Source organism: Pleurodeles waltl, chromosome 3_1 (assembly GCF_031143425.1).
Source record: "Pleurodeles waltl isolate 20211129_DDA chromosome 3_1, aPleWal1.hap1.20221129, whole genome shotgun sequence".
Lineage (NCBI taxonomy): Eukaryota > Metazoa > Chordata > Amphibia > Caudata > Salamandridae > Pleurodeles > Pleurodeles waltl.
Genome location: NC_090440.1, coordinates 561,335,922 through 561,362,009, shown reverse-complemented (window position 1 = coordinate 561,362,009; position 26,088 = coordinate 561,335,922). Strand labels below are relative to the sequence as shown.

Sequence of the window (26,088 nt, the reverse complement as noted above, 5' to 3'; positions counted from 1 at the left end):
ACACAGCAGCCCCCTGCACTACGTCGCGCTGTTGGGCTCTACAGATGCAATTCCTGGGATATGGCCTACAAGGCTTTGGACGACATCTGCACACATAGGTGACACAGGGGCATGAATACCTGTACTTGGCATTCTACAGAGGTGGGGTGGGGTGCCACATGGCCTGCATTACGGAGGGGCCTAGCCTACGGAACTCGCCCTGGCCTTGGGAAACCCACAGCCCTCCTCCCCCACCCAGACCCCTCCACTGCGCCCAAAGTCAGCAGAATGATGTTGTACTCACCCCCTTGTTTCTGCTGTGATGCCCACAAGTGCCCATCCAACTCGGGGTAGGCCACCGCCAGGATCCGGAGCATCAGGGGGGTCATGGTTCGACGGGCACCTCTCCCACGTTGGGAGGCCTTCCCCAGCTGAGCCTCCGCCGTCTTCTTGCTCCAGCGGCGAATGTCCTCCCATCTTTTCCGGCAGTGGGTGCTCCGTCTGTGGTGGACCTCCAGGGTCCGGACGTCCTTAGCGATGGCACGCCAAATTTCCTTCTTCTGGTGGGCGCTCTCCTACATGACATGTACAGGGGAAGAAGAGAAGTCATTACCAACTGCGCCGTCGAAGTGAGTGGCCCACATCCCTACCCTTGCCATGTGGCACATACATTCACAGTCCATCATGCACGCAGAACTGTGCCCCCTTCATTCTTACAACCAGCCCTCTCCACACAGGCATAGCCCATACAACATGCTCCCTGTGTACTTACCTGTTGGTCTGGAGGACCGTAGAGTAGCGTGTACTGGGGGAGGACCCCGTCCACGAGCTTCTCCAACTCCTCTGCAGTGAAGGCAGGGGCCCTTTCCCCAGACGCACGAGCCATTCTCTTCCAGACCGAGGTCACAGCAGTACTTGCAGTGTAGGTCCTCTCCTGTCGAAGATCAGGTATCGAATGATTCAACAGATAGAAAATGGCGGTCAGGTCCGCGGCGGTGCGTAACATCACCGCCGGCGTACTTCGTCATTGGCTCCTGAGACCCATAGGGCCAATGTTAACCAATGCAGCATTGCACCGCGGTCTTCGACAGCCTACCGCGACGGTGTACAACGCCACCGCATTTACCTCACATCCCATTGTCCCACTTTAGAGGTCAGGCAACCGCCATTTCAGGGGCCCACATGCCCTAATTACCAACTGCGTCACACAGACCTAGGCCTTGTCGCACAACACAAATACAGGCCACATTTTGTGTATGAATGGTGTTCTGTGTAGACTGTGGGTACATACCTCTGAGTTGTTTGACTCTGTGGTCGCTGTTGTCATTCCTAGGCACCGTCTGCTGGGACATGTGAGGAGATGGCGGAATCCTCCGGTGTACCGATCGCTGGTGGACCTGTCCACAATGGAGGAAAGACATTTGATCATCACCTACAGGTTTGACCGGCCACAATCCAGGAACTGTGTGCCCAGTTGGAGCCTGACCTGATGTCAGCAATCCGCCATCCCACAGGGATCCCCCCTCAAGTGCAGGTGCTATCAGTGCTCCATTTCCTTGCAAGTGGGTCATTTCAAACAACAGTGGCCATGGCATCAGGGATGTCCCAGCCTATGTTTTCCAACGTGTTATCCAGAGTGTTGTCTGCCCTTCTGAAACACATGCGGAGCTACATCGTTTTCCCTCAGATGGAGGATTTGGCTACAGTTAAAGGTGACTTCTATGCCCTTGGACATATCCCCAACATCATCGGTGCCATTGATGGGACACATATAGCTCTCCTCCCCCCCCCCCCAACAGGAGTGAACAGGTATACAGGAGCCGGAAGAGTTATCATTCGATGAATGTACAGATGGTATGTTTGGCAGACCAGTACATCTCCCAGGTAAATGCTTTGTTCCCCGGCTCAGTGCATGACGCCTACATCCTGCGGAATGGCAGCATCTCTTATGTGATGGGTCAACTCCAGAGGCACCGGGTGTGGCTATTAGGGGACTCTGGTTACCCCAACCTGTCATGGCTACTGACCCCAGTGAGGAATCCCAGGACAAGGGCAGAGGAACGCTACAATGAGGCACATGGGCGGACTAGGAGGGTGATCGAACGGACCTTCGGCCTCCTGAAGGCCAGGTTCAGGTGCCTCCATATGACAGGTGGATCCCTATTCTACTCACCAAAGAAGGTGTGCCAGATCATCGTGGCCTGCTGTATGCTTCACAACTTGGCTTTGCGACGACAGGTGCCTTTTCTGCAGGAGGATGGTCCAGATGACTGTGTTGTGGCAGCTGTGGAGCCTGTGGACAGTGATGAGGAGGAAGCAGAGGAAGAAGACATTGACAACAGGGACTCAGTTAACCAGCAATATTTCCAGTGACACACAGGTGAGAAAACATTCCTGCCTACTACAAGTACTTTCACACTTCTACCTCTATCCTGTCTGTCGATTTCAACCAGTATATGGTAACTGAGTTGTAAATTTCCCTTACGGTTCCACAGGTGTGGTTTCCAACGTGTGTCATCTGCTTAGATTCCTCATGGACTTGAGATGTGTGACATAGGTATGTTGACATTACATTTGAAAGAGCATTTTGACATTGTCATTGCTAATACACATTTTTGAAATCACAGACTGACTTCAGATTGTTTTGTGCTTCACGGGTGTTTATTTAAATACAAAATATTGGAGGGGGAACTTAAGTTGTGAGGGGTGATGGCGGAGGAATGTCCATGGCAGAGTCCAGTCTATTAGTCTCACAGGTGCATTTCCCATATGGGCATAGGAAGTGGAGCTGGGGCAGTGTAAATATGGACAGGGTGACAAAGTGGGATAGTGGTTGACAATCAGGGTGGCCTCATTTCTTGGCGGGGGTCTTGGCATCGTGCTCTGTCTTGTTCCTGGATCTCAGGGACAGTTTGTGGGGTGGTTCTCCATCTGCAGGGGGTGGGGTGCTGGTGTGGTGGTCCTGTGGCGGTGCCTCCTGTCCACTAGCGCCGGCGGAGGTGGTGGGCAGTTCATCGTCCATGCTAGTGTCAGGGGCCCCTTGTAGTGCCACAGTGTCCCTCCTGGTGTTAAGTATTTCCTTCAACACCCCTACGATGGTGCCCAGGGCAGAGCTGATGGTTCTGAGTTCCTCCCTGAACCCCAAATACTGTTCCTCCTGCATGCGCTGGGTCTCCTGGAACTTGACCAGGACCGTTGCCATCGTCTCCTGGGAGTGGTGGTATGCTCCCATGATGGAGGAGATGGCCTCGTTGAGAGTGGGTTCCCTAGGCCTGTCCGCCCCCTGTCGCACAGCAGCCCTCCCAGTTCCCCTGTGTTCCTGGGCCTCCGTCCCCTGGACTGTGTGCCCACTGCCACTGCCCCCAGGTCCCTGTTGTTGTTGGAGTGGTGGGTTATCCTGGGTTCCCTGTAGTGGTGGACACACAGCTGATTGACGTGTCCTGGGGACGGAGGTATGGGCCCGCTGGGTGGGTGCTGTGCTGGTGTTACCAGAGGGTGGAAGCTCTGTGGTGGCCTGTGACTGGGTGTGGGGGACCGACTGTCCTGAGGCCCACGATGGTCCGGGCTGGTCATCTGGATCCAGTTGGACAGAGCTGCTGTCTTCACTGTGGGCCTCTTCAGTGGGTGGGGTGGAGATGTCTGCACCCTCCTGTCTGGTGACGTTGGGTAGTGGTCCTGCAGGGGTGTAAAAGCATGATTATTGCATCTGTGTGTGTCATGGTGTGCAATGGGTGGGTGACCGTGTACCCCAGTGCTAGCATTCCTGTGTGGGGGCTTGTGTGATGATGGTTTAGGGGGGTGTATTGGTATGTGCAGTGGGCATGCTTTAGTGATGGGTGTCCATGCTTTGTTGCTGCATGCAGGGCTTGGTGTTGGGATGTGTTATTAGTACATTTGTGAGGAGTTGGAGTGATAGGTGAGGGGGCGAGGGTGGGGGTCTGTGATAGCATGCAGGTAGGGTGGGGGATATGAAAGTTAAGATTTGCCTTACCAGAGTCCATTCCTCCACCGACTCCTGCGAGGCCCTCAGGATGCAGAATCTCCAAGACCTGCTCCTCCCATGTTGTTAGTTGTGGGGGAGGAGGTGGGGGTCCGCCGCCAGTCCGCTGTACCGCGATGTGGTGTCTTGAGACCACGGAACGCACCTTCCCCCGTAGGTCGTTCCACCTCTTCCTGATGTCGTCCCGATTTCTTGGGTGCTGTCCCACTGCGTTGATCCTGTCGACTATTCTTCTCCATAGCTCCATCTTCCTTGCAATTGAGGTGTGCTGCACCAGTGATCCGAATAGTTGTGGCTCTACCCGGACGATTTCCTCCACCATGACCCCGAGTCCTCCGAGAACCTGGGGTGTCTTTGCCATGCCATGGGGTGGTGTAGGTGATGTGTGGGGTGGTGTATGTGGTGATAAGTGTGGTGATGTGTAGTGGTGTTTTGTGCGTGGAAGTAGTGTGGGTGATGGTGTTGTGTGCCTGTGGATGCTGTTGTTCTTGCTGGTGCTGTCTCTCTCTGGCCTTCTTTCAGAATTTTTTGTCATGGGGGTTTGTGGGTGATGTGGGTGTGTGTTTTATATTGTATTGGGTGTGTGGGAGTGGTGTGTGTATGTGTATCAGGTGTGTGTATTTTAAATTGTCCAATGTGGCTGTGTTTTGTAAGAGTGTGTGTATTTTGAGCGCGCGGTGTGTACCGCCAATGGAATACCGCGGTTGAAAGACCGTCGCGTGGATTCGTGGGTCGTGATAGTGTGGGCGTATTTCTGTTGGCGTGACAGTGGAGGTTTTGTTTTCGCCAGTTTATCATTGACCTTTGGTATGGCGGTCTTTTGTGGGTGTCTGGATTTTGTCGGATTTCGACCTCTGGGTCATAATAGCTGTGGCGGAATTCCGCGGCTGCGGCGGTGTGTTGGCGGTCTTCTGCACGGCGGTAAGCTGCTTTTACCGCCAATGTTGTAATGACCCCCATAATGTGCTACTGGTGTACATTGAGCAACTAATATGCGCAGTGGTGAAACACAAAGTCATTGGTCAAACACAATTAATAGCATCACACCTGCACACTACAGCATTGCCTTCGGCTCGATTGCGAGCCGCAGACAATGCTGTAGGCCGTTTCCAGCTTGGCCAGCGGGAGGAAATTGTGGTTTCCGCCTGCCGACCCAGCGGGAAACTCGTAATGGGCCCAACGGGGAGGCAGCCACAATGGCGACAACCTCCCTGTCTAGATTTCTGCAGACAGCTTTTCCGTCTGCCAAAATTGTAATGAGGCCCTATGTCTTTCTCTCTGTTCAGGTCTAATTTGATGTCCCAGGAAACAGGAATTCGCTTATTTTGTTGTCCATTTTGATCAAGTTGTAAGGAGGAATTCTCTGGTTACTATGGTATGAATTAAGACATCTTCTTTGTAAAAGGTTTGGGTTTAGTATTGTGCCTGTACTCTGTTTAAAGAAAGTCATTCTGCATCTTTTTTTGCCAATCCAGAATAGCTTTGGCAAAGCCAAGAGGTGAGTCCTTTCTGTTTTAGGGTTGCTTGTTTGCGCACAGTACTTAATGTATTATGGTTCTTTGTACACCCACGTAGCGGAAAGAGCGCGCTGGATTTTGGGCTGAAAGATGGAACGGAAACATAAATGAAGTGGAAACTAAGAACTGTAATTCATGTGAAGGTTGTTTGTTTTGCCCGGGCTTGTGATCTGTATCTTAGTTCTGAAACTGATCAACGTGTTACCACTAACTAAATATATTCTGAAAATACACACACAGGTTCGTGTTCGCTTCCTTCTCTCTTCTCTCGTCTACCGTCACACCTTTTCCCAACATGCACCGTGCTCCATTGCCACATCACATGAACCGCAGCAAATATTGGATTCAGCAAATTACTAAGGTGCTATGTCTGACTGTTTCCTAATTTGCCATCATCTCAGGATTCAAGGGGGTTATCCGGTGGGTTGTTGATGGTGCTGCATTAACTTTGTTAAACAGACCTATACCCGAAAGTCAGTCGGTCTCGGGATCCATCCGCTGCACAGATTCTGTCCTAGGGGAAACGCTTTCACTAGTGGGAAGCTTGTGCCTATCAAAAGGTGTGTTCAAAATATGTAACAACCAACCATAGCATGGAACGGCTTTACAAACATATTTATATGCTTTTTACAGTGACGTTCAGCAGTGGGTGGCTTGAAATATCGTTGGGCACACATTGCAAGTTGGTTGCTGGACGGATCTAAGAAGGACGTCTGCCCAGGCACAAACTAATTTCGGTCAGTCATTTGCATTTTCTGTTCTGAGATGCTTGTAGGTACATGGAGTTACATTGATACTGGCTCCTCCTACATCAAAAGCAACCTCCATCACGTGCTTCGGTTGCCTTCGCAGTCGACACCATTCACCCCTTACACAGGCTGCAAAACGTGTAAAATATCACAGGCAGGCCACATCTCACGCCACACCCTATTGGCAGCAGCCAGGTGAATGACCACATTTAAAGAATACTGAATGAAGTTCGGGGCTGTATAAATCCCATACGAGGGGTACAGCTTCAATTACCACTTTTAATGCTGCATCCACCAGTTGGTTGTCCGGTATTGCCAAAGCCACATGCTACTCCATTGTGGTTGGATGTACCCCTGCCTAGGAGAGGCCTCTGCTCCGACAGAGGAGCAAAACAGTACTGTGCTGCTTCCTCAGGGACTTGAAGTTATTGTGTTAATGGTGCAAACTCATAGAGCAGGCCAGAAGAGCAGGGGCATCAAGGCAAAATCTGGACAGGACTGTAAAAAAATTCAGGACTATGTGTCAACATTCAGGACACTAATTCAGGACGATGTGTCAACATTCAGGACAAAAATTTAAGTACAAATGCCAGTTTTACAGGCACATCCATGAGAGGCCATTTCCCATTATGTTATCAGTGCATGTATTTACTCTTTTTTTACATAGCACTATTTATTCACTGTGGTCTTTTTGTGATTGACTTCTGGTATGCTACATTCAGGTATCACATTACGTCCTTGTTCAGTAGTAAATTAATGCCTTTCAGCACTGTGTCAAGGCTATCAACCCTACCCAAATCTACCTAATCTTTCTTGAAGAAAAAGCAACAGCAACATTTTGATTATGTTTCTAAACATTTGAAAACCGATGGCAAACAGTTTGAGAAACATAAAGGTAAGTAACATAATGCTAGTTTAAACAAGTTGAACAAAACCATCTGGCTCACCTCAACCTCCAATGGACTTTCAACCTAAAAATAATTTAATGAGGCAGAGAAGATCGTGTGGGCAACCGTCTCACACCTCACGTCAGGATGTCAGGTACCCACAACTTGTCTGTAGTCTCACAGCACTAGATTGTATGTCCAGGGCTCTACATTTATCTCAGAGCTTGGAACCCGGACTGCAAATCAAAGATGATAAAAGAGGAGGATGAAATTGAGATCAAATGGACATCCAGAGCAACTGATTCAAAAGGTTGTTGCTAAGAAATGAATAAATAAGGAAGAAACGAACAAGGTGAGACAATGCCTAGAATCAGACAAGATGGGTTCACTGAGACCATCGAAAGGTATTGCGTACCTAGGGCATTGTCTCTGCAGAAAGGAGAGAAACAGAAGAGGCATTCTCAAGTAGTTGAAGAAGCAGCACAAACCCACACTGGCAAACTCTTCTGGTGCAATGGTTTGCTGTTCGTGCTTGTGAAGGGTGAGCAGGGGCCAGGCCTCTTGCAAGGTTGTGCAAGGCAATTGCCCACTCTGTCCATGTCTTAAAATGGTGTTGCAAGTGAGCAAAAGCAAAACCAGTGATCTGGGTTATCCCTAAGTGTCAAGTACACCTAGAATCTTCAAAGTATTTGGGATGTAAATTGCACAAACAAAATGTAAGAAAATGAGAAACATTTTAAAATGTAATTAGTGTTTCTTTTAATACATGGTACTGTTTTCCCCTTTGTATACAATTAGACCTTAGATTGAACTGGGAACCAGTTAGCTTTCAATACCTAGTGATTCATATCTACAGTTTCACCAGTGATTTGCAGGATGGAAATCTCGGCAGAGCCTCACGGTACCTCTGAGCCCTGTTTGCTTTTTGTTCTTCTCTTCTGCTTTCTATAGTGGGCCATGTGGTACTAGTGAAGATGGTGTGCTACCCCGATTATTGTTTAATTTTGCAAACCTTCCCCTGTTTGTCCTTCATTCCTTTTTCAGACATGCCACACATCAGATCTGGTTGCTGGGGTGCCGTTGGGTAGCTTTTCCCACTGTAAAGCTACCAGTGACTGTGGATAGATTAGGGCACTGAGGCTTAGAACGCTATTTTTTAGCTGCACAGGTCCCCCCTGCATGAGATGGGGTTTATCCGCAACAACTTTAAGGAGGGCTCACTGCACTACTCACTGTTTCCTACTGACCATTCTACAGAACACAATCTGGGGTTATCATGCACAGGCTTTCTCTTGCCTTGCTAGAACCTGTAAACTCACTGACGCAAAGAAACCCTTTGCTCCTGCACTACCTTTGCTAGGCCTTCCTACTCACACAGGACGGCTGTGCTCAGAGCAACTCCATCAGTGGCTTGCTGCAGGAGTCCTACAATTGAGGGATTTGTTTCTGGACGGCGAGCTACTACATTTCCAAACCCTTGTGGCAGATTACTATCTTTATCCCGGTCAGCTCCTTACATACAAACACCTTAAACAATCATTACATGCCCTATTTCATGTCTGCCACCTAGCACTAACCCTGCATGAGGTGTGCCATAAGCTCTATGCCATGGGGACTGGTGGGAAACTGATAATATTGGAATACAGACCTTTCCTGCAACATGGAGACCACTCCTGGTAGTCTTCTTGTCATACTACCTGGGGGATTGATGTGGCCAAACCTCTGCAAGATACGGACTGGACTAAAATACTGGATTTTCCCCTTAGAGTATCCCACTTCTGCCACTTTAAATACATTCATGGAGCTTGTGTGGGAATACATTATGCCTGTTGCTTGCCATTGTCTTTGCTTTATTTGTATTAGGCTATCCAGCTTGAGTTCGTCCCTTCCCTTGCCCAAACCTTATTTACAGTATCCTTCCTTGTGCTCCCTCTCTGTAAACTGGCCTCTAAGTCTTGTTCTTATTGCATCACATTTGCTGTGCATTCAAAGAACAAGGTCAAATGTTAGGCTCTGTCTTCGGTGGGAACTTAGTGTTTACTTTTCTTTCTCTGACTTCAAAGTGAGAGGATCTATGCATCAATCTTGCTAGGTACTGTGGGTAGGAAAGAATTTCTCTATCACGTGATAACACTTAAGTGAACTGTGCAAGGATTTCAGAGTATATCAGAAGTACAAATTAAGCACATTTTTGTTAATTCTGAACTGTGCTGGAAACAAATACCTTAATATGATTAAAACAAATCATTACACTAGGTCATGCAATTTCCACACATCGTCTGTGCACGGTATAGCTTTTTTTTTTTTTTAAAGCTGTATGTCTGTGCAAATGTAATGGGCATTTCAATCAAAAACGTGTTGTCTGTAATGGCAGTGTGCTACTACACCCTGCATGCTCCACTCCACTCTGCACCACTGCCCTCTACTCTACACCGTTCTTTACACCACTCCATGCCACTGCACTCTGGGACACTGAACTCTTCTCCAGCCTACTCTTTGCCACTTCAAACCACGCCTCTCTACTCTACTCTGTACCACTGTACTCTATGCCAATGCACTTTATGCTTCTCTACACCATTGCGCTCTGCGCCTCCACACGCTATACCTCTCCAGTCTAGGTCGCACCAATCTATTCCACACAACTCCACCTTATGCCACACTGCAATTCTACACTGTATGCCACTGCACTCTATGCAAATACACTCTATGCTAGTGTGGTTTACTCTAACACTCAACTCTATGCCCCTGCACTCTACATCAATACAATGTATGTCACTGTAATCTACTCTGCACCACTACACTCTATGCCATGGCGCTCTACACCACTTTACTCTATGCCATCACAATCTATGCCACTCTACGCAACTGCACTCTACTCTGCACCTCTTCACTCTACGCCACTTCTCTCCACTGTGAAACAAATCTACTTTACACCACTGCACTCTGCGCCACTGCACTCTATGCCACTGCAATCTATCCTGCACCTCTCCACTCTGCCACTGCACTCTACTCTGAAACAATCTACTTTACGGCACTGCACCTTATGCCACTGCACTCTATGCCACTCTAACCCACTGCACTGTACTTCAGTGCACTCTACGCCAATGCACTCTAAACAGCTTCACTTTACACCACTGCACTCTACTCTGCACCACTGTACTCAATACCACTGCTCTCTATTCCACTCTACTGTACACCACTGTGCTCTGACACTGTACTCTGCAACACTGCACTCTCCGCCACTATACTCTACACCACTTTACTCTACACCACTTTACTCTGTACTACTGCATTCTGCACCAATACACGGTATGCCACTGAACTATGCATAACTCCACTCTATGCCACTGCACTCTATAGCAATATACTCTACTCTGTACTGCACCATTCTACACTACCTTACTGCCCCACTCTATGCCACTCAAGTCTACTGTGCACTCTATGCCACTGCACCACTCTACACTACTGCACTCTCTGCCACTTCTGCTCTGCCCCACACCACTCTAAGCCACTGCACTCTAAACCACTGCACTATAAACAATTGCACTGTATGCCACTGCACTCTACTCTGCACCACTGGACTCTACGCCACTGCTCTCTATGCCACTTTACTACACCACTGCACTGACACTCTACTCTACAACATTGAACTCTCTGCCACTGTACTCTACACCGCTCTACTCTGTACTACTGCAGTCTACATCAATACACTGCACTCTGCCACTACCCTCTACAGCACTATACTCTACTCTGCACTACTCTACACCACTGCACACTATCTCACTTACGTCTACTCTACGCCACTGCACTCTGCACCACTCTACAGTACTGCACACTCTGCCAATCTATTGTATGCCACTCTACTTTACACCGCTGCACTCTATGCCACTCTTCTTTGCACCACTCCACTCTGCACCACTGCACTTTACTATGCACCACTCTTATCTATGCCTCTGGATTCTATGACCATACATTGTAGGTCGCTGAATTCTATGCCAATGCATTCAATGCCACTTCACTCTACACCATTATATTTTGCAACACTCTACACCAGTGCACATTTTCACCAGTCCACTCCACTGCATACCACCCACTATATGCTACTCTGACTCCACAGGATGCCACTCCTAAACACACGACACTCTCTGCCACCCCACGACACTCTCTGCCACCCCACAACACTCTCTGCCACCCCACAACACTCTACTCCACTCTTTGCCATTCCACTCTGCAACATTCTGCATCACTCTCTTCGATGCCACTAACCTTTAGCCATGCTGAACAGCAGCCACTCTGGTGTATAACACGGCTAAAACACATTGGCAAAGCCAATAACTCTTGCATAGACAAAACTTATTGGCTTTGCCAATGTTTGTTAGTACTATGAGTTGCTGAGGTCCCTGAAAGCACTGTAAATGTGTGTGTCCTTATTTTAAACATGCATTGCACACATCATAAAATAGGCTCCTACAAATTGCGCAAATACCTTTAGGTTAAATAAAATAAAAAGTCCTCCTAAAATACAGATTTCAATAATATACAGATTATACCTAGCGCAAACATTTTTTCTAACTGAACCACACACTCCACAGCCCAAATTGGAACATCCTTACAGTTCCTCTCTTAAAAAAAATACAAAAAAAAAAAAAAAACATCTTTGCCATCAGAAAACGTCAGTAACTCCATCAAGCCCCTTTACATTTGCAGATTTACCAGTTGTACACGTTTGAATTTATTTGGGGAAGGAGACACCCCGGCAAGAAGACCTGTTTCTTATCTGTCTGCCCCTTCCTCCAGATCAAAGCACAGGAGGCTCCCTGCCTTTCAACATAGCTGGGGAAACTGAATTGCCCTACTTACATTTGTCCTTTATCTGAAAGGCTGAAATTACCGACCAATGCTGTCCTGTCCCGTTAAACCTTTCATCATGGACAACGGACGGTAGGGCTAAATTACTGGCATTCTGTGAAAATTACGGGTGGGTGGTCACCCTACAGAAGGGTGATGTTTTATTTTCGCTTTGGTTACTTCCGGATACGAACAGCAGTGGGAAATTAAATCAAAACAACAAAAATTACAAAACATCGAAAAGGAAATAAAAATGTATAGGTTAAGGCATATATTAAACAGTGCAGAGGCTAAGAGGTGTATGTGAAACTGTTTAAAAAGAACGAGTGAGCTTGCACGTGAAATAAATGACTAAACACAACCTACTAAAAAAGGGAAGATTTACCCAGGGAGTGAATTAAAAATCATAAACTAAACACGTACGTGAAGTGGCACAAATAGCTAAACGCTTGAAGTCTCGACACTGCCATATGTAGGTACGAGCGGAGTTAACATCAGATGAAGATTATTTTTTAATCCGATATTTTTAGCAAAACATAAACCTACATGGGGCTATCAGTTTATCACCTAACCGTTAATCCTGATGTAATAAATGTTGACAATAAAACACGTGGAACCAGGCAGTTAAACTGAGGTAAAATGGCCTAGTGATCTGTATGCATCTAGCTTTATTCACATTTCAAGATCACACGCGCGTACGCGATGTGGGATCTTTGTGCCTCACACGCTAAACCTTACACACATTGCCCACCCACTCACTGTCCTACAGACTCACACACACACACACGTCCCCAAATAAAAACATTTATACAACACACACTCCCACACAGTTCCCTCCTTCACCTAGTCTCCACTCACACACTACCGGCCATATGTACGAACACATTTTCCCATAGACTAAGGATCGGTAAAGCCCTTTGATACATCTGGCACGGCCCTACGTTCCTAACTGTCCCTGCAGTGCCCATCACACATACAATAGGCCCCCTACTTTGATGTCTGTTTTTGAACTTTAATCCTCACCCTTCTGACATCTTGACGACGTGCTAAATTAAAATATTTGGCAGTGAAAGATGTTACTCATATATTTTGTTTTCTTTTTGTAGATTGGAATGCAGAAAAATATGTCTCGTCTAATGGCTGACATAGCTCATTTAAAGGGTAAGACACTTACTTGTTTCTGGTACTTTTTTGTTGTCCTTTGCATCACATGTCATACTTTGCTGATTTGTAGGCTTTCATGCATAGTCCGTTTCAAACATATTTGTGGGCCTCACTGTTCCCAAGAAAGATATTTGACTAAATTCACTTATTTGTCTTTTCCTGTATTTAATTACAAGTTTTGTTTACAGTACTGAATGCCATGCTTCGAACACCTATGAGTACCAGAATGCTATGTTAATTGAAATCCAGTGCAGAAAATAAACTGTATATAGCACCAATATCAACTTCAAGTTATGAGCCATTTTTACCATGTGACTGAGATAAGACCTGGGGTTAGGTTCTTGTTCCAGAGGGGTGATGTGGTATTTTCTGTTAAGAAAACATCGAAGAAAGACCAGGGACCTAAAAAATTCAGGTAAAAAAAAAAAAGCAATAGGTTATGCCTACGAGGATTATATGCCTTGTTCTTGTGTTATAGCCATGTTATACACTGCAGCTGCTGTGCAACATGGCTGAAAGTAGGGGGCAGGGGAGAAGTGCTTTGATGTCGCCAGTGGAACACTTTTTTTTTGGCCCCCGCAGGCAGCACAGAGGGAAGAGGGAGAAAGGGAGGGAGGGAGGGTGTGAGGCCACACGGATGGATGGATGGAAGGATGGACGTTAGGAGTCAACATGAAAGAGGGAGAGCGGGAGGGGTAGCCCACGGACAACCGAGAATGGGGGGTGCGGGGGACAAACAGACAATGGAGTGACAGCCCACTGTAAGTAACCAAATGTCTCGCTACAGACATCACATGCATTGTCTTCAGCGAGCTGTGAGTAGAAAAGAGTGAGATTCCTACTCAATTTCTCTACCTTCTTAGTCAAATTGGACTGGCTATAGAGCAACAGCATCATGTGAAGGACTAAACCATCAAAGTGCCCGTGTGTGCGTAGTGCTGTAGTACATATAGCCCTTGATATTTCTCTGTATTCTTGGACTTGTGATCCTCATTATGTAAACAAAAAAACTAAGTTTCTGGAGAAAATTCGCAAATTTATGTAGACTTTGCAAGGAGTCAAAAGACACTTGAACAGTGCTGTGTAAACAATGCAAAGAATGCGTAGAGATGCGTCTCTGGAATCGAATAGGGAAGTTATCCTTGAGATGAAGTTTGTGAAGGAGCCGATGGTGCTGTTAGGGAGGGAGAAAACATAAAGTAAGAACAATGATTCTCGCCTACGTGTCTTTAATAAAATTGAGACTTTCCTTCATAGCTCACTAGGAAAATCTTCATTTTATGGCAAGAACAGAGGCTCTTATTATGCTTGTTTAAAGCGAATTAATCACCGTTAAAGAAGCATGTTGTACAGGCTTACAATAAAATGCTTTAAAAACATTATCATTTGACCAGTTAGCCAATCTGAGAATATCCTCCATCCGAGAACTAGCCCAACACACCTTCGAAGCCATTGCTCCCCTGTACGAATGAGCTCCAAAAGAGGAAGTATCAATGCCCACTAAGGACATAACCCACTTAACCCATCGAGCGAGGGTAGGAGATGAAACTGGCTTGAAAGGTTTCCTGAAGGAAAGGAGTAGTTTGGATGCTGAGGATGATCTCAAATCGACTGTCTTTTGTTCATAAATCTTTAAGCATTGTCCTACCTATAATGTCCTACCTATACCTTAGGATGGTCAGGGAAATAGGGATAAAATACTGTAGATAAATTAGTTTTGGTACGTCTATGAACTGTAAACAAAACACCTGATGAAGTAAATTGGTGAGTGCTAATGTCAAGTGCTTTAACATCTGAAAGTCTTTTGATAGAAACAAGGCATAACAACATGGTAAGTTTTGCAGACAACATTTTCAATGAACTGTATTATAAGGCCACAATAAAAATAGGTTTAGTACTATATTAACATCCCACACAGAATTATACTTTGGTTAAGGAGGATTACAAAATGTTACTCTCTTTAATAGACGGCAGACTGAAGGGTGTTTTCCCACTGGTTTTCCTTTGATGTAAGGATGGGAGGAGGAGATGGCTGACCTATTTAAGTTGATGGTATGATAAGTTTTACCTTTACTAGTTTCTGCGGCTAGGAAATTAACTATAGAGGTTACTTACGCTGAAAAGGAATCAATATGTTTTCCAATGCACCAGCTATCCCATAAGGACGTTGCTGATCTCTATGCCTTTTTTGTTCCCGGAGCCCATGATTGGTTAATGAAGGTTGAAGCTTCTGTCGAAAAAAGCGAGACTGAATAGGAATCCTGGAGATTTTCCAAGCTGGGAGATTAAGAAGATTGTCTGTGATCGAGTTGTGTAGAAGACCTTGAGAATTCGAAAGTAGATGTGGGAATGAAGGAAGAAGGAATGGGGATTCTATTGAGAGTTCCAGAATGGTGGGGAACCACACCTGAGATAGCCAGAAGGGGGCTACGAGAACCAGTACTGCTCCTTAGTGTCTTACCTGGGCTAGTAATCTGCTGATCAAAATGAACGGAGGGAAAACATAATTGAGAGAGGTTGACCAATCCTGAGAAAAAGCATTGGATGCCAAGGCTAATGGATCTGGGCACCAACTGCAGAATTTGGGAAGTTGGGCATTGCGATGAGAAGCAAAACGATCTATTTGGAAAGGGCCCCATTTGCGATGAATAGAGTTAAATATGTCTGGATGGAGCTTCCAATCGCTTGAGTCTTGAAAATGGCGAGAGTGCCAATCCGCCACGGAGTTTAGATCGCCCAGTAAATACTCTGCATGTTCTGAGATTCTGTTTTGGAGGCAAAAATCACAGAAACTCTTCTCTAGATTTGCCAAAGGTTTGGATTTTGTGCCTCCCAAATGGCTGATGTAACAGACCGCCGAAATGTTGTCCATCCTGAGAAGCATAGAACAACAAACTCTGTCTTTTGCCAGGCTTTTGATTGCAAAGGAGCCGGCAAGCATCTGTAAACAATTGATATGCAACCTGGACTCCTCTAGTGACCATGAACCTCCAGTCGAAATTGTCCCACACCGGGCACCCCAAACCGAATGACTTGCGTCCGATTCCAATACAAGATCTGGGGCTGATGCAAAAATGGTTCTGCCATTCCAAGCGTCCAAATGGTCTATCCACCATTGTAACTCTATTTGAGATTCTTGATCTAGGGAAATAACGTCTGAATAAGCAAGACCTTTTCGAAGATGTAGAATCTTTCATCTTTGACAAGCCCGATAGTGAAGGGGGCCTGGTAAAAATGGCTTGAATCGAAGAAGACAGAAGACCTATCCTTGCTAAAGTTCTGAGAGAAAACTGAGCCGTGCATAAAATATGAAGCATTTTGGATTTTATGGACTTTACATTTGCTGTGGGCAATTGAAGAGTAGCGGAGACGGAGTCTACGAGGAACCTAGAAATTCTATTAGCTGTACTGGAATTAAGGAAGATTTTTCGGGATTGATGATAAACCTGAAGTCTGATAGAAGAGAACAAGTTAACCGCACCTTGAATTGAAGGAAGGGAGGGAAGGTTTTGATTCCTAATCAGAATGTCGTCCAAGTAAATGATCAGTCTGACTCCTTGAGCTCCGAGAAAAGCTACTACTGGTTTCATGAGTTTTGTAAAACACCATGAAGCGGAAGAAAGGGCAAAGGAAGAGAGGAAAAATGAAAAGTCTGGTTTAGCTACTGGAATTATAAGAATTTCCTGGATTGCGGATGTATGGGTACGGTGAGATACGAATCCTCAAGATCCAAACAAACCATCCAATCGCCCTGTAAGAGAGAATCCCTGAGGTGTAAGATAGTCTCCATTTTGAAATGGCGATAAACGGCAAAGTGATTGAACAGTTTTAAATTGATAACTGGACGCATCTTTTTGTTCTTCTTTTGAACTAGGAATACCGAACTGATGAATCCAGATGACAAGGGACAACACCTGTTTTTAAAGAAGAGCTTGGACCTCCAACGAAATTAGGTTTGTCATCTCCGAAGAAAACTGGGGAGGATGAGGAAGCACAGCTTGAAAAGTTTCTGAATAGAGTTCGATCACATAATCCTGAACAGTGTTCAATACCCATGGATCTGCGGTAATCCACTGCCATTTTGGAAGAAAATGCAATAGACCTCCTACAGTAGGAAGGCCAGAAGGGTGACTCACTTACTTGAGAGGTATCTGGAACCTCCATTTCCTCTTTTACGAAATCCATGACTTTGTGGGGGTAAAACTGAGGTCTGTACTCCTGGAATGAGGACTGAGAAGTGGCACTGGAACCTTGGACGTTGTGTGAGCGGTTCCTACCTCTGCCGACCCTGGAGAAAACCTGACTAGAAAACATCTTTTTCAAAGATTTTTGTGCTTTATCTAGTGACGCGAAAGTAGCTACATATTTGCTAAGCGCCTTGATAAAGGAGTCTCTAAATAGAAGGCCTTCCGCCCTGATATCTGGATCCGAGACTGCTAGGTTCACCAACTTAGGATCCAGTTTGAGCAGGAGCTCCTTTCTGCGCTGATGAGTTATTGCGGCATTAGCATTACCCAGCAGACAGACAGCACGTTGGACCCATCAAGATAACTCATGTGGGTTAATAGAGGTATGTTTCAACCTGGCCAACTCCGCTAAATCAAAGATGCGTGTTAATGGCCCCACCACATCTAAGAGCTTGTCTTGGCATGTGGACCATGCTTTATCCACTCCTTTGTGTGGATCTTTAGCCAGTTTCCCTCCGCTGCGTCCCCTGCGGCCCCTCCCCCCAGCCCTCCCATTGGACAGGCCCTCCCGCCTCCCAGCTGCCACACCCACCCTCCTCTTATGCCAGCCGCAGTGCGGCCGTGCCGCTGGCACGCCAAAGGCATGCCCGTCTGCGCCCGTCCGCGCCTGGACCGCGGCCAGCGCCACCCCCCCCCCCGGTCCTCGAGACCCCTGCACCTCCAGACGCCGCTACACGGCCGACCAACTCAACGCCTTCAACCCCGGCCGCATCACAGCATGCTCCCAGCCCTCACCAAGGAACACCCACAGACCCTTCGCATGCCGCACCTGCAGATTCACCTGCGACAGAACAACAAAACCAACAAAGACCGAAACTAACCACCTCCACTGCATACTCCTCAACACCAGCACCGCACGCAAGCACGCCATCGAGCTCTGGGACCTGCTCAACTCCACCGCCCCAGACGTAGCCTTCCTTACCGAAACCTGGTGGAACGACTCCTCGGCGCCCGACATCGCAATAGCCATCCCGGACGGCTACAAGATCATCCGTAGGGACTGCAAAAACGGAATCGGAGGAGGAATAGCCATCGCCCACAAATCCACTCTCAAGGTCGACACCCACACTGACGACTCCCTCAAGACTGCCGAACTCCTACACTTCCGCATCCACACCGACCCCAACACCACTCTCAGAGGAACGCTCATCTACAGACCCCCCCAGACCACAAGCACCATTCATCGAATCCCTCGCCAACCTCACCAGCACCCCCGCACTCACCTCAACGGATTACATCCTCCTCGGGGACCTAAATTTCCACCTGGAGAACAAAAACGACACCAACTCCACTACCCTGATCGACAACCTCACCAACCACGGCCTCAGACAACTCGCCAACACACCAACCCACATCGCCGGCCACAAGCTTGATCTCATCTTCTCCTCAAGCGCCCACGTCACCTTCAACCATACCACCGTACTACACTGGACCGACCACCACTGCATCCCCTTCACCTACAAGAAACCTACCGAGCACCACCGCACCCAACAACCACCCCGCCGATGCTGGAGCAAAGTTACGGAAGTCCAGCTTACCAACGCCCTCGCCCAGAACCCACCCCCGACTCCACCGACCCAGACACCGCCGCCGCCAACAACCTCACCCTGTGGATCAATGACTGCGCCAACACCCTCGCGCCACTCAAAAAACCCACCGACAACCAAGCCAGAAGAAAAGCCGCCTGGTTCACCGACGAGCTCCTAAATTCCAAACGCGACTGTCGGAAGCTAAAAAAGGAATGGCTCCTCAAACTCACACCTGACAGCCTCACAGCCCACAAGGACGCCACCGGCAAGCACCACCAACTCATCAGACAAGCCAAACGATCCCACTTCAAGGACCGCCTGGACAACAACACACATGACAGCAAAGAGCTCTTCAGCATCGTGAAAGAACTCTCCAACCCCAGCGCTAACATCAACGACATCCCTCCAACCCAAGAACTCTGCAACGCACTGTCCACCTTCTTCCACCGGAAGATCACCGACATCCACGACAGCTTTGACGCCACTCCCACGCCAGACCCCACCCCGAACACTCCACCTGTGCAAACCACCTGACCTCCTGCACCAACGTGAACGACACAGAGACACGCAAGATCATGAACTCCATTCACTCAGGATCTCCATCAGAAACCTGCCCTCACCACGTATACAACAAAGCCGACTCCACCATTGCCCCCCAACTAAGGAAGGTCATCAACATCTCCTTCGAAACAGCGACATTCCCTGAAAAATGGAAACACACCGAAATCCTCGCCCTCCTCAAGAAGCCCAAAGCAGACACCAACGACCTCAAGAACTTCCGACCCATCTCCCTGCTCCCTTTCCCAGCAAAGGTGATTGAAAAAATCGTCAACAAACAACTAACCAGCCACCTCGAAGACCACGGCATCCTAGACACCTCCCAGTCCCTCTTCAGACAAAACTACAGCACCGAAACCGCCCTTCTCGCCGCCACAGACGACATCAGACGCCAAATGGACAACGGCGAAACATCAGCCCTCATCCTCCTGGACCTATCTGCCGCCTTCGACACAGTCTGCCACCGCACCCTGAAATCACTCCTCCACGAAACCGGAATTCAAGGTAAAGCCCTCGACTGGATCGTCTCATTCCTCTCCGGCAGAACCCAGAGAGTCTGCCTCCCCCCCTTCCGCTCCGAAGCCACCGACATCATCTGCGGCGTCCCACAAGGCTCATCCCTCAGCCCGACGCTGTTCAACATCTACATGGCCCCCCTCCCTCAAGTGGCCCGACAACACAACCTCAACATCCTCACCTACGCCGACGACACCCAGCTCATCCTCTCACTCACCAAAGACCCCCACGTCGCCAAAACCAACCTCCATGAGGGAATGAAATCCATCGCCGATTGGATGAGAAACAACCGTCTGAAACTCAACTCGGACAAGACGGAGGTCCTCATCCTCGGACCCACCCCCTCCGCCTGGGACGACTCCTGGTGGCCCACCGCAATAGGAACCCCGCCGACACCGTCCAACCACGCTCGCAACCTGGGCTTCATCCTCGACTCCTCCCTCACCTTGTCTAAACAGGTCAACGCAGTTTCCTCCTCCTGTTACAACACACTCTGCATGCTCCGCAGAATCTACAAATGGATCCCAACAGAAACAAGAAGAACAGTGACAGAGGCCCTCGTCAGCAGCAAGCTGGACTACGGCAACGCACTCTATTCAGGCATCCCAGCAAAAGACCTACTATGCCTCCAACGTATCCAAAACGCCTCCGCCCGGCTGATCCTCAACGTACCCCGCCACAGCCACATCTCCCACCACCTGAGAAACCTTCACTGGCTCCCTGTGGACAAAAGGATCACTTTCAAGCTTCTTACCCACGCTCACAAAGCGCTCCACGACACCGGACCAGCCTACCTAAACAACAGACTCAGCTTCTACACCCCCACCCATCAGCTCCGCTCCACTAACCTCGCCGTCGTCCCCCGCATCCGAAGAAAGACCTCCGGCGGCAGATCCTTCTCATACCTCGCCGCCAAAACCTGGAACACCCTTCCCACCAACCTGCGACAGACTCAAGACCTACTCACCTTCAGAAGACTCCTCAAGACCTGGCTCTTCGACCAGTAACACCGCCTCCCCCCGCCCCCCCCAGCGCCTTGAAACCCTCACGGGTACATAGCGCGCTTTATAAATTCAATGATTGATTGATTGATTGATCTTTGCCAAATTTCATGAAGAAGGTAAGGAGTGAAGGGTCAATAGTAGGTGTTACAGTAATTTTGTACTGAAGAGATGGCCGAGGACATTCGGATCGTAATTTAATCCTAGTCTGTTTGTCCAGAGGAGTGCGCAGACATGAGGCAACATATTCTTCAGCATGGTCAGCTGGAAACCATTCCGTTGAGTTAATCAATCAATCAAAGAATTTCTTAAGCACACTACTCACCCGGGGGGGAGGTCAGCTACTGCTCGAAAAGCCATGTTTTTAGGTGCTTTCTGAAGGTTAGGAGGTCCTGGGTCTTGCGTAGGTTGGTGGGGAGGGAGTTCCAGGTCTTGGCAGCGAGGTGGGAGAAGGATCTGCTGCCACAGGTGGTGCGTTTTATGCGGGAGACTGTAGCGAGGGCGAGGTCTGTGGAGCGGAGCTGTTGAGTTGGTATGTGGAAGTTGACTGGTTCGTTGAGGTAGGCCGGTCCAGTATCGTGGAGGGCTTTGTGAGCGTGGACAAGGATTTTGAAAATGATCCTTTTGTTGACGGGCAGCCAGTGTAGGGATCTGAGGTGGGTGGATATGTGTTTGTGGCGAGGGAGGTTGAGGATGAGACGTGCAGCTGCGTTCTGGATTCGCTGGAGTTTTCTTTGAAACTTGGCTGTGGTCCCTGCATAAAGGGCGTTGCCGTAGTCAAGTCTGCTGCTTATGATGGCTTGGGTGTCTGTTCTTCTTGTTTCTAAAGGGATCCATTTGAAAGTCTTGCGTAGCATGCGAAGGGTGTTGAAGCAGGAGGATGATATGGCGTTGATTTGCTGGGCCATGGATAGAGAAGAGTCCAGTATGATGCCAAGGTTGCGTGCGTGGGTGGTCAGTGTTGGGGGTGGTCCGAGGGTGGTGGGCCACCAAGAGTCATTTCATGCTGCCTTGTTGGGGCCGAAGATGATGATCTCTGTTTTGTCGGAGTTCAATTTGAGGTGGCTTGCTGACATCTAGTTGGCGATGTCGAGGTCCAGCATGCAGGCTATTCTTGGCGGTGGCTGGGTTCCTAGTGAGGGAGATGATGAGCTGGGTGTCGTCAGCGTATGAAATGATGGTGATGCTGTGTGGGCGGAGGATGTTGGCGAGAGGAGCCATGTAGATGTTGAAGAGGGTGGGACTGAGGGAGGATCCTTGGGGGACCCCACAGATGATCTTGGTGGCTGTAGACCGGAAAGGAGGGAGGCAAACTCTTTGGGTTCTTTCGGAGAGGAAGGAGGTGAGCCAGTCCAGGGTTTTGTGGCAAATTCTGGCATCGAAAAGGCATGCGCGGAGGGTTTGGTGGCATACAATGTCAAAAACTGCAGAGAGGTCTAGGAGGATGAGGGCGACGGTCTCGCCCTTGTCCAAACTGGTCCTGATGTCGTCTGTGCAGGTGATGAGGGCAGTCTCAGTGCTGTGGTTCTTGCAGAATCCAGACTGGGAGACGTCAAGTATGTTGTTGTCTTCTAGGAAGCGAGACAGTTGTATGTTTACTGTCTTCTCCACGACCTTTGCGGGGAAGGGAAAAGAGAGATGGGTCGGTAGTTTGTGAGGTCTTCAGGGTCTGCTTTGGGTTTTTTGAGAAGAGCATTGGCTTTGGCGTGCTTCCAAATATCTGGGAAGGTTGCGGTGTTGAAGGAACTGTTGATGACGGCCCAGAGCAGGGTAGCAATGATTTGGCGATTGAGTGAGGGTGAAGGATTTTAATTTGGGTCGAACATAGGGACCCCTTGACTGTGACAGTTTTGGAAACTTCTAAAGACAAGAGGTTGGATTTCTTTGGAGGAGGGGAAACCAGTAAGTCTCCATTGTCATCATTGGACTTACCAGCGTCCGAGACTGCATCACCCATGTCGTCATCAGTGTCTAGTATCCTTGAAATAATTATAGGGGACGATATATGTTTGGAATTTGCAGTACATTTCAGAGACGATTTGATGTTTGCAATCCCCTCCCTTAAGGGAGGCCTGTGAGGAGTCACGTCCTCTGCCTGATGTGAGAAATCCTCACTAACTAACAGTGCCAATTTTGGAACATTTTTTGTAAAAGGGCGCTTTTTGCTATCCCCCTCAGGCGGAGCCAAAATCATTTTCGATACCAAGTTAAATACTGATTTTTCTACATTTTTAGACAATTTGTCCATAGAGGCAGAAATTTCCCGTCCTACACAGACTTGTATAAAGTCACTCAAATTATCCTTGATGGACTCTTCCTCCTCATCCAAATTGCGAGAAATAGGAGAACTGTCAATCTCCATTGTGAAAACTATCAGAAAAGCTGTCTGGGATTGAAAACGTTAACGAAGGGGTTCATTTTGAGTTTGGGGGCACAGAAAAGCTCAACTCTGCCTATGGGCGGAGAAAAGGGTGTGACTAGAAACCAGGAAGTCAGAAATCCCTGTAGAGACGAAGGATCCCTCTCGTGACCCACACAAGGGAAAACGGCAGGAGAAGCGATAAAACGCTGCTGGAAAAGCCAGAAAGGAGCAGGAGCAGGTGAGAAAATACAACATCCACCTCAACCGTTGTCTAAAATGGCGACTGCAAATTGAGGAGAGCGTCGTGCTCGGAACTGTGAGCGCGAGCGAAGCTCAATGAAGAAACGAGCATGCGGCTACAAGCCGACTATGAAGGAGAGCGCGTCTCAGAGAAAGCAGCGCTAAGCCCAAATATGTAAATTACAATATTATGCCAAAAATAAAGACAAATTATTCTGTAACGTTATGAAAAGCACTTATCTTGACCATGAGCAGCAAGAAAAGAGGGCTGTTCACGGACAAGACAACTACTGGAGGGTTGACTGGTTGGTGATTGGTGGGGCACTGTGGACTACGTTTTGTTTCACATTGGCTGCCGTTTGTTTACCTTATGAGACTTGTAGTTTCTTGACTGCGCTGCTATAAAAATAAACAGGAAAAGAAAGGCATAATAAGAGCCTCTTCTCTTGCCATAAAATTAGGTTTGAGTATCATCATAAAGCAGATGACATAGTTCAGCAGATTAGATGCATGTGGTAGGCATCTATGTGTAACTTGTAGACCAAAGGTACAAAATCCTCAGACTTTTGCATCTCTAAGGTTAACTAAATCTGAACGATTAAGAATAGTAATGCTGATAAAATATTTAAGTAGTGCTCTACCTTATGTCTTGACTCTGTAAATGTCATGTGTTATAATTATCCATACTCAGACACAATCAAGGGAGAGTAAGAAGTAATAAGACCTTTACACATCCTCCCGATATATTCCAGACACACACAAAGTGCAACAGCCTCTGAATTCTTTGCCATCTTTATATTTGAGTGCAGGATGCTGCAGGAATATTAAAATGTTAAGAAAAAAACTCAACACTTACCAAATGGTGGCATGCTTCATCACTAGGGTTTTTCTCACCCTAGTAGGGTAATACCTCTAGGGTGGGCTCAAAAACTTCCAGGGAGCTCTTATATATTCATATTTCTGTGCTTGTCTGAGGTGGGGAAAATGGGGGTGAGCAGATACGCTGTACCCTGGGAGTAGTGAGTAAATCGGCACATGGGCTCTGCCGCTATGGTGGTGTGACGGGTCCAGACCCCTTGACAATTGATTTGACTTGATGTGGGGAGCGGGGTTAACTACCGTTACCATATGGTGATTAGGAATATCGAAATGGAGATTGATATAGAAGTGGATGTAATTCACGTGTCATATACGACAATTATTGTTACCTCAGGGTACTTAGTTTGGCATAGCAACACCAATTGTTTAAGTCCATTGAGGTGTGTATCAATGTTATATCACCATTAACGGGGTAATGCGGCAAGTCTTTTGTACAGCGAGGGATGATATTATGCATTTTTATGTTGTCTTTTGTCCTATGATACAAAGGCACTATATGTAATGAAGAGAGATACTTATGGCACTTGTTACCTCAGAGCATTCATTTTTTGACATAGCAATACAAATGACATAGCTATACCAATGGCATAATTGCTTGTTTCTAGTCTGCCGATGTGCACCAATGTTAGATCACCGATAGTGGGTTAATACAGCAAGTTTGTTCTGTTCAGAGGGATGATACTAAGTAGGCGTACGATGTTGATTTGTCCTGTGATACAAAGGCACTACATATAATGAAGAGAGATACTTAAGGCATGATTATAATTCTACATGGTATAGAGACATTATGCTAGTGCATCTACAAGTTGTCACTTATGTAGAAGAGAGTGACTGTCAAAACATCTATGATGGCATTTCATGTTGGGGAATTGGATTTTTGCTAGAAACTATTTAACTTTTAATTTCGTATATCATTACTAAGAGTGTGACTACAGGGAAGCGCCTACCCCCTTGGAGCCGATGGGACCTTTAGATACCTAAATTGGGTAAGAAAAAGAAGCACTGCAGTAATCCTATATCCCACCTCATGTATTCCCCATGAGTTTCTGCGAATATATGTAATATGAGTGAATTTCTTAGCATGCTGTGTGCCATTTGAACTGGATATGGTGTCACTTTATTGTGCGCAAATTTGTGCATGCTTTGATATACACACAAGTGAAGTGGAGTGTCCACAATAGCCCGTAATATTTAAGTGTTTTTTATATCCTACAGAGTTTTTCTATTTTATAAATGACATGCAGATTCATGAAGACTACAGATACAAGAGCCTTATGCCTTCTTAAATCCACAGTTTCCATACACATACATAGTTTTGGGTAGGCTGGGAGGTCTAGGTGCCCTGAACAAGGCTGAGTGACACCATATAGGCTTATGTGAATCGGCCGAAACATGTTGGCATATTGAGGAATCCAGTGGATCTGGAACCTCTAAAGGCATTTACAATTTTGATTTTAACTGTGGTATGGGTTCTCATTAATAAATTATTGGGTAAACTCACAACCACTTTATAAACTGAAACTGGACCGCTGGGAAATTTTAGAAGTTATGAATATATAAGAACTCCCCAGAAGTGGGTTCGCCCACCATAGTGGTATTGTCCTGCTAGGGT

At 47.3% G+C, this 26,088-nt stretch overlaps 1 protein-coding gene across 3 annotated transcripts in view; it reads left to right on the top strand.

Moving 5' to 3' along the window:
- The window catches only part of GOLM2 (golgi membrane protein 2), a 446,718-nt gene that overhangs the window by 48,451 nt on the left and 372,179 nt on the right, over nt 1-26,088 (top strand). For all 3 annotated transcript variants that reach the window (XM_069222964.1, XM_069222962.1, XM_069222963.1), the window contains exon 2: nt 13,087-13,141. In XM_069222964.1, coding sequence (XP_069079065.1) covers nt 13,087-13,141 — 55 coding nt within the window. The remainder of the gene's footprint in view (nt 1-13,086; nt 13,142-26,088) is intronic.